At 42.2% G+C, this 14,376-nt stretch overlaps 1 protein-coding gene across 1 annotated transcript; it reads left to right on the top strand.

Annotated features, from left to right (window-relative positions):
• Positions 1–5,273: 5,273 nt before the first annotated feature.
• On the top strand, positions 5,274–6,199 carry LOC147986046 (uncharacterized). The gene has a single exon (XM_087539972.1). It carries the CDS (start codon positions 5,762–5,764, stop codon positions 6,197–6,199), a length of 438 nt encoding a protein of 145 aa, XP_087396098.1. The 5' UTR covers positions 5,274–5,761.
• Positions 6,200–14,376: the final 8,177 nt, after the last annotated feature.

Genomic DNA, 14,376 nt, shown 5'->3' with positions numbered 1-14,376 from the left:
TAGCTATGTGTTTGATCTCTCTCTCTCTCTCTCGTGTTCTTGAGGTGGTACGATCTTGATGTATCGCGAGCTTTGCTATTATATTTGGATCCTATGATGTTTCTCACTCTCTACTCTCTTGTAATGGCTTGAGTTTTCCCTTTGAAATTATCTTATCGGATTGAGTCTTTAAGGACTTGAGAACACTTGATGTATGTCTTGCGTGGGATACCTGTGGTGACAATGGGGTATTCTATTGATCCACTTGATGTATGTTTTGGTTATCAACTTGCGGGTTCCTCCCATGAACCTATGCATAGGGGTTGGCACACGTTTTTGTCTTGAATCTCCGGTAGGAACTTTGGGGAACTCTTTGAAGGACATTTTGTTGGTTGAATAGATGAATCTGAGATTGTGTGATGCATATCGTATAATCATACCCACGGATACTTGAGGTGACATTGGAGTATCTAGGTGACATTAGGGTTTTGGTTGATTTGTGTCTTAAGGTGTTATTCTAGTACAAACTCTATGATAGATTGAAGGGAAAGAATAGCTTCGTGTTATTTTACTACAGACTCTTGAATAGATTGATCAAAAAGGATAACTTTGAGGTGGTTTCGTACCCTGCCATAATCTCTTCATTTGTTCTCCGCTATTAGTGACTTTGGAGTGACTCTTTGTTGCATGTTGAGGGAAAGTTATATGATCCAATTATGTTATTATTGTTGAGAGAACTTGCACTAGTGAAAGTATGAACCCTAGGCCTTGTTTCCTAGCATTGCAATACCGTTTGTGCTCACTTTTATCATTAGTTACCTTGCTGTTCTTATATTTTCAGATTACAAAAAACCATTATCTACTATCCATATTGCACTTGTATCACCATCTCTTCGCCAAACTAGTGCACCTATACAATTTACCATTGTATTGGGTGTGTTGGGGACACAAGAGACTCTTTGTTATTTGGTTGCAGGGTTGTTTGAGAGAGACCATCTTCATCCTATGCCTCCCACGGATTGATAAACCTTAGGTCATCCACTTGAGGGAAATTTGCTACTGTCCTACAAACCTCTGCACTTGGAGGCTCAACAACGTCTACAAGAAGAAGGTTGTGTAGTAGACATCATGTATCCACACATGTATCAAGTTTCTAGTTAATACAATTCTAGCATGAATAATAAACATTTATCATGATATAAGGAAATATAAAATAGCAACTTTATTATTGCCTCTAGGGAATATTTCCTTCAATCTTTTCATGGCACAGATGGCGACAAGTATCATTTCAAGTTTGGTTTTGCTAGTATGACAATAAACCACTATTTTCTAACCGACCTTGCAAGGGGTGCATCACCGACCATAGTTTCAAAATGGGCTATTGTATGCCCTTACCTATTGAGATGGGCAACTCATGCACCTTTTCAAAAAGTTTGAGGTTAGATTAGCTTGTTTGAGTTTCCAGAATTGGATCCGGGCTCCAATGATCCCTTTTCAAATAAGTAAATAACATTTGTGATTGAATTCTTGTATTTTTTTTGGCATGTTCACATAGATATGATATATGTGATTACAAATTTCCGCATAATATGTGTTTATAGACACGTGTAAAAACAAATACTTAGATTTGAAAATAGCAAATAATACACGCATTATTTGTTGTAAGAATTCAATAAATCGACTTTTGGGTGTAATTCACATGGTAATAGTTGGCTTGCGTTTGAGGAATATTTTGTGTGAATCTATTCTCGAGTGAATTTCCTCTTATATTCACCTTGTGTTCATCCTTGAATCCACCTCCAATTCATATCACCATTGAATTTTAGGCCACCCTAGTAGTTTATCCCCTATCAATATTCCTCTCCATTATGGAAAACTTAGAAGAGAGGATGGACAACCTCTTATTCATAACATTTTGAGTAGAATAGCTCGGTGGGGAGGTAAGCTCCTATCCTAAAAAGGAACACTTATCCTTATCTAAGCTTGATTTCCCAATATTCCGATTTATCTTGTATCCCTTTTTAAATTCCCTTAGTGGGCATTAGACATTATTAACACTCAAATGACACACTGCTTCTGGAGTAATTTTAGGGGCACAAAGAAAATCCATTTAGTAGCTAACTAGAATATGGTTTGCACGAAGGAGTTTGGGGGCCTTGGCATCCAAAACCCTCAAGGATATTAATATATGTTTGTTTTGGTCTTGGGTCATGAAGTACATCAATAAAGATGAGAAATTCTAGAAGCATGTCATTGCTAGTAAATACAATACCAACTCTCCCAACTCTTCACCTCCTCTTCTCTTAACTTCCCTGTCTTCTGGAAAGGAGTTTTAGATGTAGCTAAATCTACCAAGTTGGGTGGTAGGTGATGGGCTTAAGGTCAGATTTCGGGAAGATACCTGGTTTGATACTTCTCCTTAGTTGTCCTATTCTCGAACCTTTATGTTCTTTGTATTAAGAAAGGCTATGTAATTCAAAAGGTTTGGGATGGATCTCACCTAAAGCTTATAAGTATTTAGTAGGATTTTGTCAATCTCTACGATGGGTATATGGTAAGAACTGCCCTTTGCTAGTAGTGTTGTGGTGCCTCTTGATATTGATTATCTAATCTGGCAATTGGATAGCAAAGGGCAATATTCGACTAGTTCTCTTTATACTATTATCAATTTCATAAGGGTGACTCCTGTTTGCATTCATGTTGTCTGGAAACTTTGTGTCCCACCTAGAATTCACATGTTCTTGTGGCTCCTGGCCAATAACAAGTTCATGAGAAAAGACAACCTAAAGAAAAGAGATCTTGCTAGGTCTGAAGATTGCCTGTTCTGCACTAATCATGGATCTATCCAACACCTTTTATTTTGTTGTCTAGTTGCTAATGAACTTTGGTTTAGTAATTGCTAGATACTCTGGTGTTTATTAGTATTTTCTTTGAATCAACTTCTAGATTCTGGATTGCCAACAAAAAAAATGGCAAACTATTCAATTTTGTTATCTCGATAATGATACGGTGTCTTTGGAAATGTATACCAGTAGTTTGCTCAGTAGTGATGTGATGACATGAAACGGGTTTAGTAATTGCTAGATACTTTAGTGGAGAATTCTGAAAACGGTAAAAATAGGACAACCATGTGCCTGGTGCAACTGAAAGATCAAGTGGACCTACTCCCTCCAACCCAAAATTCTTGTCTTAGATTTATATAGATATGGATGTATCTAATACTAAATCGTGACTTGATACATCTGTATTTAGACAAATCTAAGACAAGAATTTTGGGACGGAGGGAGTATTGTGCTCCCCCGCAAAAAAAGTGGATCTATTTTGCTCCCACATGTCGCCGTCGCTGAGGACACCTTTGACAATATACAGGGTGGCTATCAGCAGATCCCATCATGCCCTGGGAGCTGGTTGCTTCTACACCAGAGGATTCTCCTACCGCGGGCTCTCAAGCTTGATGATGGATGGGAGGGGAACCTCCCTCTCCTCCTCGAGGCAAGACCGATGAGAAGCATGTGTAATGTGTTCCTATGCCTAGTGTCCACACCGGAGAGTAGCTGTTGGTCGCCGACGCAGAGCGCAATTCCTGCAAACAAGGCCAAGACCATGCCCTTGATGGAACTTTGATCTTTTCCATCTTAGCTGTGCTAGAGCATGTTCTAGTTGTTAGGTTGATCTCTCTCCCATTTGAGCCCAACGGGTCTAACAGGCCCTTGCATCGTGCCCTGATCGGGGGTGCCCAACCAAACCATGGTTGGTGGGCCCCTATGACCCGCGCTATATAAACAGAGGTGGGGCCGGGGCATGTGATACGAGGTTCGTCCCTGCCACAAACCCCACCGAAATTGCATATCGATCTAGGGTTAGGGTGGTGCTCATGGGAAGCTCCGCCACCGCTGCCATCCACTCTCTGCCATCACCGCCGTCGCCATCCACCATGGCCACCTCGGCGGGATCATCGACTCAAAGCGAAGGTAGGACTACCGGATTGATCTAGCCTAACGGATCCAAAGCAGTCTAACAATGGTTTCAGAGCCATGAAGGCTAAGATCTTGGTAGAAAAGGCTATACAGAAAAAGAAAAGTTTCCCCCTATGAATCCTAATCCTAAAAGAATAGGGCTAAGGGCAAAGAAATCGCGTTGCCGCAAGGCCGCACCATTCCTCTTGATTCGGACGCGCATCGGGAAGCCGAGGCGTCCGGAAGAAGAACCACCGAAGGTAGCAATTTCTCACCGGAAAAGAAAGGAAAAGACCAAAAAAGAAGGGGGTTAGCACCGCGGCCAAATCCCCTTGACGGCGACGCGCTCACCGCTAGGGAGGATGCGCGACCGACGAGGAGGATAGCCACGACGTGATCTAGCCATGGTCCTCTTCCTCTCGCTGAAAAGAAAAAGGGGTAGCCTCACTGCGCCTCTCTATCTTCCTCTCTCTCGCGGAAACGGAATGGGGAGGGGGAAGGGACTGCCTCGTTGTGTGCCCCCCTGGTTCGCGGAGCCAGAATCGAGCGAGCGGGTAAGAGCGGCACGCGAGGGGAGGAACTGGATCCGTGGGGGACTCGCCCGATTTTTTTCGAGCACAAAACGTGCATGACCGTCCGATCAGATCGACAACCACCATGAAACCCTAGCCCCACCACGGGCCAAGTGGGCCGAAAGTGGCGTCACGGCTGGGCTCTGGTTGGCTGGCGCGCTGGGCCGAAGCCAGTCCAGCTGCAGTTTTCTTTTTCAGTTTTTTGTTTGTTTGTCCAGTTTTTTGGGCGAATCTTATATATAGTTTTTTCTGTTCAAATCCATCCAACGAAAATTTGTCTAGAAAACAAAAAAGTAAACAGAAAAAGTTTCTGAAAATGAAAATAGAAAATTTTCAGAAAAAGAAATGTTCATGCATTTTATAAAGAAAATAATAAAGTTCATGGATTTTTATTTGGTCAAAGAAAAGTTTCTCTAAAGAATAAAAAGTTCATGAATTTTATATTCATGTTTTCCGCTGCAAAATAATCAATAGTGCTGTTTTACAAAGAAAATAAAAATTTAGATAGAATTACGGTTTTATGAGCATGCTAAAGTGATTATTAAAATGAATATGATTATGTTATTTTTATGACCAACGTTGTTAATAACATCATCATGTTTTATTATTGAAATTAAAGGTGTGTTTATTTCTAATAACTTGCCAAGTGGTAATATAGATTTAATTGCATAGACAATTGTATGTTAAATGTGACCAACGTTAGATTAATGCATATGATTGTTTTAATGACCTCACTTAAATTGTGATTTCAGGAGGCTACCACTTGATGAGTCGCCTAAAAGATGTTCCGACACTCAGAGGTGACAACTACACTGAGTGGAGGAAGAAAGTAGAACTGGCATTTGTCTGTGCTAAGGTGGACTGGGTTGTGGACACTGCACAGCCAGTCAGACCTACAGAGCCAATCAGAGAGGCCACTGATGATGATGCTGTGTGGGATAAAAACAGGGGCGATAATGGTCCTATGGAGTTGTTATATTCCATAGAAAACTAAAAGTGGGTCAATGCAAACAAAAAGTGCATGTCATTTATAAGGAATACAATTGAGAATGCCATCGTGGGCTCAATTGCAGAGTGCACTTCCATAAGGGAGTTGCTTACAAAGATAAAGAACTAGTTCACTAGTTCTTCAAAGACATATGCCACCCCAGTTGATAAAGCAACTGGTGATAGAGAACTACACTGGCGGTGGTCATGGAATAAGAGAGCACATCCTCAGGATGAGGAACATGGCATCAAAGCTCAAGCCCATGGATGCGGATCTGGATCAAACCAGCGCTCCTGGTCTACCTGGTCATGGATTCACTGCCAAAGGAGTCTGAAACCTTTGTTGTAAACTACAATATGTCACCTGGAACATGGGACATTGAAAAGACAATAGCAATGTGTGTCCAAGAAGAGGATAGACTCAAAGCCTCACATGGTGGTTCACTCAACTATGTGAAGGATAACAAGAAAAAGAAATACAATCAAAAAATAAAAGGTTCTCCTTCAAAGCCACATGGAAAAGCTCCCTATCAGCATCAGCATCAACATCAGCAAAGGTCTTTCCCAGTGGACAAAGATGCATGTCTCCACTGCAAGAAGACTGGGCATTACAAGAAAGACTGCCTTGATTGGCTAAAGTCAATCTTGGCAAAAAGAGGGATTCCATTTGACGCAGACTACGCAAAGAAGCGAAAGACGCATTGAAGTGGCAAATGGAGTTGAAGCAGAAGTTGCAGCAGTCGATGACATCTCCTTGGAGTTAGCTGATGGATTCAAGCTTCTGCTTAGAGATGTTTTATATGTTCCATCATGTCATAGAAACTAAATTAGCATTTCATGTTTTGACAAAGATAATTATGAATGTTATTTTGGACATGGCAAGTGTGCCATATGGTTTAATAATGCTTATGTGGGCGATGCTTTACTACACGATGAGCTTTATTTATTGTCACTACGTGAAAAAGTGCATTCTGTGTGTAATGTGAATGAGCATGTCGCGTCAAACAAAGAACAAAAGAAAAGAAAGAGAACTCATGACTCATCAAAATTATGGTACTGTCGCTTGGGCCATATTTCCAGGGGGGATAGAAAGATTATTCAAAAGTGGAATTCTTCCTCCCTAAGAGTTCTTAGACTTAGAACAATGCATAGATTGCATTAAAGGAAAGTATGTAAAACAAATCAAAAAGGGTGCAAACTGTAGCATAGCAACACTAGAAATCATTCACACTAACATTTGTGGACCATTTCCGGTGAAAAGTGTTGATGGATATGACTCGTTCATAAACAAATCAAAAAGGGTGCAAACCGTAGCATAGCAACACTAGAAATCATTCACACTAACAATTGTGGACCATTTCTGGTGAAAAGTGTTGATGGATATCACTCGTTCATAACATTCACAGATGATTACTCTCGCTATGGTTATATTTATCCAATCAAAGAAAGAACTGAAGCGTTGGATAAATTTAAGATATTCAAAGCTAAAGTTGAAAATTAGCATGATAAAAGAATAAAGAAAGTAAGATCTGACCGTGGGGGAGAGTACTACGGTCGGCACACTCCATATGGCCAAGTCCCTGGACCTTTTGCATAGTTATTGCAGGAGACTGGCATAGTAGCCCAACATTCAATGTCGGGCGAGCCTCAGCAAAATGGAGTAGCTGAAAGGCGCAACCGTACACTTATGGATATGGTGCGCAACATGATGAGTTACTCCACCTTGCCATTGGGATTATGGATGGAGGCGCTTAAAACCGCCATTTACATTCTCAATAGAGTACCAAGCAAGTCGGTGCCCAAAACACCGTACGAGCTATGGACAGGAAGAGTGTCGTCCCTACAACACTTCAGGGTGTGGGGGTGCCCTACTGAGGCCAAAATGTTTAATCCAAACATTGCAAAGTTAGATCCCAAAATAGTAAGTTGCCGCTTCATTGGCTATCCAGACATATGAAAGGGTTTTCGTTTCTACTGTCCAGAAAGATATACAAAGTTTTTAGAAACAAGACATGCGGTCTTCTTAGAGGACGAAATGATGAGGGGGAGCATGGTAGCTCGGAAAATTGATCTTGAGGAGAAGAGGGTGCATGCACATAATCCGATGATTCAGGAGCCATTTTTCCCACCCATGACAACTATGGGGGTAGACCCGGAACCCGTCCGTCAGGAGCCGACTGAACCCGTTGTTGAGCATGAAAGGGAGGTGCAGCAGCTGATGACCCACAAGTTGTTGGGGAACGTATTAATTTCAAAAAAATTCCTACACACACGCAAGATCATGGTGATGCATAGCAACGAGAGGGGAGAGTGTTGTCCACGTATCCTCGTAGACCGAAAGCGGAAGCGTTAGCACAACGCGGTTGATGTAGTCGTACGTCTTCACGATCCAACCGATCAAGTACCGAACGTACGACACCTCCGAGTTCAGCACACGTTCAGCCCGATGACGTCCCTTGAACTCCGATCCAGCCGAGTGTTGAGGGAGAGTTTCGTCAGCACGATGGCATGGTGACGATGATGATGTTCTACCGACGCAGGGCTTCGCCTAAGCACTGCTACAGTATTATCGAGGTGGACTATGGTGGAGGGGGGCACCGCACACGGCTAAGAGATCAATGATCTAATGTTGTGTCTCTAGGGTGTCCCCCTGCCCATGTATATAAAGGAGCAAGGGGGGTGCGGCTGGCCAGGGCATAGGCGCGCCAGGAGGAGTCCTACTCCCACCGGGAGTAGGACTCCCCCCCTTTCCTAGTTGGATTAGGACCTGGGAGGGGGGAAGAAGGAAAGAGGGGGTCGCCCCCCTTGCCCTAAACCAATTTGGTTTGGGCCTTGGGGGGGCGCCCCACACTTCCTTAGCTTCCCTCCTTTTCCACTAAGGCCCATGTAGGCCCATTAAGCCCCCGGGGGGTTCCAGTAACCTCCCGGTACTCCGGTAAAATCCCGATTTCACCCGGAACACTTCTGATATCCAAACATATGCTTCCAATATATCAATCTTCATGTCTTGACCATTCCGAGACTCCTCGTCATGTCCGTGATCACATCCGGGACTCCGAACAACCTTCGGTACATCAAAACATAAAAATCATAATATAACTGTCATCGTAGCGTTAAGCGTGCGGACCCTACGGGTTCGAGAACTATGTAGACATGACCGAGACACGTCTCCGGTCAACCACCAATAGCGGAACCTGGATGCTCATATTGGTTCCTACATATTCTACGAAGATCTTTATCGGTCAGACCGCATAACAACATATGTTGTTCCATTTGTCATTGGTATGTTACTTACCCGAGATTCGATCGTCGGTATCTCAATACCTAGTTCAATCTCGTTACCGGCAAGTCTCTTTACTCGTTCCGTAATACATCATCCTGCAACTAACTCATTAGTTGCAATGCTTGCAAGGCTTATAGTGATGTGCATTACCGAGTGGGCCCAGAGATACCTCTCCGACAATCGGAGTGACAAATCCTAATCTCGAAATACGCCAACCCAACAAGTACCTTCAGAGACACCTGTAGAGCACCTTTATAATCACCAAGTTACGTTGTGACGTTTGGTGGCACACAAAGTGTTCCTCCGGTAAACGGGAGTTGCATAATCTCATAGTCATAGGAACATGTATAAGTCATGAAGAAAGCAATAGCAACAAACTAAACGATCGTGTGCTAAGCTAACGGAATGGGTCAAGTCAATCACATCATTCTCCTAATGATGTTATCCCGTTAATCAAATGACAACTCATGTCTATGGTTAGGAAACATAACCATCTTTGATCAACGAGCTACTCAAGTAGAGGCATACTAGTGACACTCTGTTTTTCTATGTATTCACACATGTATTATGTTTCCGGTTAATACAATTCTAGCATGAATAATAAACATTTATCATGATATAAGGAAATAAATAATAACTTTATTATTGCCTCTAGGGCATATTTCCTTCACAAGTATAGGGGATCTATCATAGTCCTTTTGATAAGTAAGAGTGTCAAACCCAACGAGGAGCAGAAGGAAATGACAAGTGGTTTTCAGCAAGGTATTCTCTACAAGCACTGAAATTATCGGTGACGGATAGTTTTGTGATAAGGTAATTCATAACGGGTAACAAGTAACAAAAGTAAAGAAGTTGCAGCAAGGTGGCCCAATCATTTGATAATTTGATATGTGGGTCGACCGGTGCTTGGGTGTTGCCCTTTCTTGGACAAGCCTCCCACTTATGATTAACCCCTCTCGCAACCATCCGCAACTACGAAAGAAGAATTAAGGTAAACCTAACCATATCATGAAACATATGGATCCAAATCAGCCCCTTACGAAGCAATGCATAAACTAGGGTTTAAGCTTCAGTCACTCTAGCAACCTATCATCTACTTATTACTTCCCAATGCCTTCCCCTAGGCCCAAATAATGGTGAAGTGTCATGTAGTCGAAGTTCACATAACACCACTAGAGGAGAGACAACATACATCTCATCAAAATATTGAACTAATACCAAATTCACATGATTACTTATAACGAGACTTCTCCCATGTCCTCAGGAACAAACGTAACTACTCACAAAACATATTTATGATCAAGATCAGAGGAGTATTAATTATCATTAAGGATCTGAAAATATAATCTTCCACCGGATAAACCAACTAGCATCAACTACAAAGAGTAATCAACACTACTAGCAATCCATAGGTACCAATTTGAGGTTTTTGGACTGAGATCGAATACAAGAGATGAACTAGGGTTTGAGAGGAGATGGTGTTGGTGAAGATGTTGATGGAGATTGAGCCCATCTCGATGAGAGGATCTTTCGTGATGACGATGGTGATGATTTCCCCGTCCCGGAGGGATGTTTCCCCGGCAGAATAGCACCGCCGGAGCCCTAGATTGGTTCTGCCCAGGTTCCGCCTCGAGACGGCGGAGCTTCGTCCCGAAAGCTTCCTTCTGATTTTTTCTAGGTCAAAACACACCATATAGCCAAATATGGGCACCGGAGGCCTGCCAGGTGGCCCACAAGGTCGGGGGCGCACCCAGGGGGGTAGGGCACGCCCTCCACCCTTGTGGCTGGCTGGTGGCCCCCCTCTGGTACTTTCTTCGCCCAATGTTTTTTATATATTCCAAAAACATGCTCCGTGAAGTTTCAGGACTTATGGAGTTGTGCAGAATAGGTCTCTAATATTTGCTCCTTTTCCAGTCCAGAATTCCAGTTGTCAGCATTCTCCTCTTCATGTAAACCTTATAAAATAAGAGAGAATAGGCATAAGTATTGTGATATAACGTGTAATAACAGCCCATAATGCAATAAATATCAATATAAAAGCATGATGCAAAATGGACGTATCAACTCCCCCAAGCTTAGACCTCGCTTGTCCTCAAGCGGAAGCCGAAATCGAAAAATATGTCCACATATTTATAGACAGAGTTGTCGATAAAATTAAAATACGGACATGAGGGCATCATGAATATCTTTAGAAAAACAACATATATTGTCATATAATTTCTTATGCTAAAGTAACAATTCATTCACAAAGCAAAGTATGAATCAGAAACTTCATTTAAACTAACAAACTATGATCTCAGTCATTGAAGCAATTGCAATTTATCATACCATCGGAAAGAGTGAATTAAAGAGATTTTCAGCAAGTCCACATACTCAACTATCATATAATCTTTCACAATTGCTAACACTCATGCGATACTTATGGGTTCAAAGTTTCAATCAGACACGGAGAAAGATAGGGGCTTATAGTTTCGCCTCCCAACCTCTTACCTCAAGGGTAATGTCAACAATAAAACTTTATGATAACCTACATCCGAGTGGATATATATATATATCTGGATCTCTCCAACACATAGAGCTTGCCAAAGGAAAAAGTATAAAAAGTAAAGGTGATGATCACCATGACTCTTGTATAAGGGTAGAAGATAAAAGTAAAAGATAGGCCCTTAGCAGAGGGAAGCAGAGGTTGTCATGCGCTTTTATGGTTGGACGCACAAAATCTTAATGCAAAAGAACGTCTCTTTATATTGCCGCTTGTGATAAGGACATTTATTATGCAGTCCGTCACTTTTAGTTCTTCCATATCACAAGTTCGTATAAAGCTTATTTTCTTCACACTAATAGATCATACATATTTAAAGAGCAATTTTTATTGCTTGCACTGATGACAACTTACTTGAAGGATCTTACTCAATCCATAGGTAGGTATCACTGGTACAGCGACGTCCTAAACAAACGGGTTTTTACCCCTTTCCACGACAGCATTTGGAACTGTCGCCAAGTGAGTGTGTGCGATAGGGTGTCCTTCCCACACGACGTAGAAATCGTCGTGGATAGGCCCTCCCGGGACCCAGGCTGGAGCCGTGTGCGATCGGGCGAGGCATCGAAACCCAATCATTTCCGTAGGTATTTACATCCCACACGGTAATCCGAGAAAATCATTTCTGTAGGTATGTACATCCCACACGGTGAATCCCAGAAAATCATTTCCATAGGTATGTACATCCCACACGGTGAATCCCAGATAATCATTTCCATAGGTATGTGCATCCTACACGGTGAATCCTAGAAAAACATTTCCGTAGGTATGTATATCACACACAGTTCTTTGTGTGGAAACGTTTGTGCAAGGTGGCCTATCACAAACAGTTCGCTGCCGGAAGTCATGTGTGATTGTTAGTTGATCGAACACGCCTACTTTCTAGAAACCATGCGGGTTGTTTGAGTTCATCGCCCACGGTGTTGTCTGAGTAACCGTTTGCAATAGAAATCCCCAATAAGCAGGGAATTAGCCTATTATTGATAATCCATGTACTAATCAAACTGATATTTCTTATAAAACATGCCAGATATTTCATATCCGTATAAAAGCAACCATGATTTCATAATCGAATTACATCAGATAGCTTCGGCACTCAGTTACGCCATTACACAACAGCACCAAGTTTCACATGCAGCACCAAAAACATTTGGAAAGTAGAATCATACATGGTAAATAGACAGATGAATCTCATCTGGGAAACTGCAGAAGCGGAAGGCAAATATTGAGCCTTCAGTGATGTTGCATGTTCTTGCAACTTTGGGCCAGTGGCTATGGATAATTGCCCACCCAACCTTCGTCCTCTTCAGCAAGACTTCAATATTGTACCGTGGGTGTTGAATGAATACCTTCCTTGCCTCTTGACCATGCAGGTGGTTTGAGAGGTAATCATCGGTGAACTGCTTTGAAAAGTACTAAAAACAAAGCTATGCATAAATCGCTGTTGTAAATTTTGAAATGACGCAAGGGGTAAAAACAAGGTGAAAGAGTTGGTACCATCCTATAGTTGATTGATGTCTTCTTCATTGTGCAAACAAAGATCTTGTTGTTATTTGTTGCAAGTTTCTTCATCCTAACAATCTTTCTAAGTTTCTTGACTTGACTAATATTCATGGACATCTCATTTCCCCATATGCAAAATGGGTCAAACAGTGGGTCTAAGCCTCTCACAGCAGGACCTACATGTGCAAGACCAAATTGTAAGGAACCTAAATATTAGAATGATTCCTGCAACTGCACAATAATGTGCTATTAGCCAAAGGACCCTGCCTGAACAAACCTCGATGGTAAACCGAAGTGTCTCCCATTGTTTCCCTGCAACACACATAAGGAAGATCTTGATCAGGTTAACTGAGAGTTGCCATACTATCAGTAGAATATGTATTGAGTACAGCCAAATTCGATTGGGGTCACATGCATAATAATACAAAATTGTACCCACAACAAATGAAAATCAAATTGCAGAACTGAACCAAATAGTTAAATGGACGACAGACCAAATGAACCAAAATAGTTAACTGAGCACGACATTGCAGAATAGAAACATGTACTAGAAGACAAGACAGCTAACAAAACAAAGAATTGTTGGAACAAAGTGCTAACTGAAAATTACATTTCAGGGGACCAAACTGTTAACTAAACATTAGATTGCATATTAACATTACAGAGGACAAATCACTAAGGCAATGGCGGTGGCCTTGAGATAACATCACAAACTGTATTTTAAAGTAGACAACCGCGTGGCAGTTGATACGTCTCCGTTGTATCTATAATTTTTGATTGTTCCATGCCAATATTCTACAACTTTCATATACTTTTGGTAACTTTTTATACTATTTTTGGGACTAACATATTGATCCAGTGCCCAGTGTCATTTCTTGTTTGTTGCATGTTTTTTGTTTCGCAGAATATCCATATCAAACAAAGTCCAAACAGAATAAAAACTGACAGAGATTTTTTTGGAATATATATGATTTTGGGGAAGAAAAATCCACGCGAGACGATGCTCGAGGGGGCCCACGAGGTAGGGGGCGCGCCCCTGACCCTCGTGGCCACTCCGTAAGTCGGTTGATGCCATTCATTCGCCGCAAGAAAGCTAATTTCCGGATAGAGATCGTGTCAAAATTTCAGCCCAATCGGAGTTACGGATCTGCGGGAATATAAGAAACGGTGAAAGGGAAGAATCAGAGAATGCAGAAACAGAGAGAGACAGAGAGACAGATCCAATCTCGGAGGGGCTCTCGCCCCTCCCGTGCCATGGAGGCCATGGACCAGAGGGGAAACCCTTCTCCCATCTAGGGAGGAGGTCAAGGAAGAAGAAGAAGGAGGGGGCTCTCTCCCCCTCGCTTCCAGTGGCACCGAAGTGCCACCGGGGGGCATCATCATCACCGCGATCTACACCAACACCTCCGCCATCTTCACCAACATCTCCATCACCTTCCCCCCTCTATCTACAGCGGTCCACTCTCCCGCAACCCGCTGTACCCTCTACTTGAACATGGTGCTTTATGCTTCATATTATTATTCAATGATGTGTTGCCATCCTATGATGTCTGAGTA

This window comes from Triticum urartu, chromosome 2A (assembly GCF_056163025.1).
Source record: "Triticum urartu cultivar PI428250 chromosome 2A, HENAU_Tu73, whole genome shotgun sequence".
NCBI lineage: Eukaryota > Viridiplantae > Streptophyta > Magnoliopsida > Poales > Poaceae > Triticum > Triticum urartu.
Note: the sequence above shows the minus strand (reverse complement) of the source record. Positions and strands in the feature narration are given on the sequence as shown.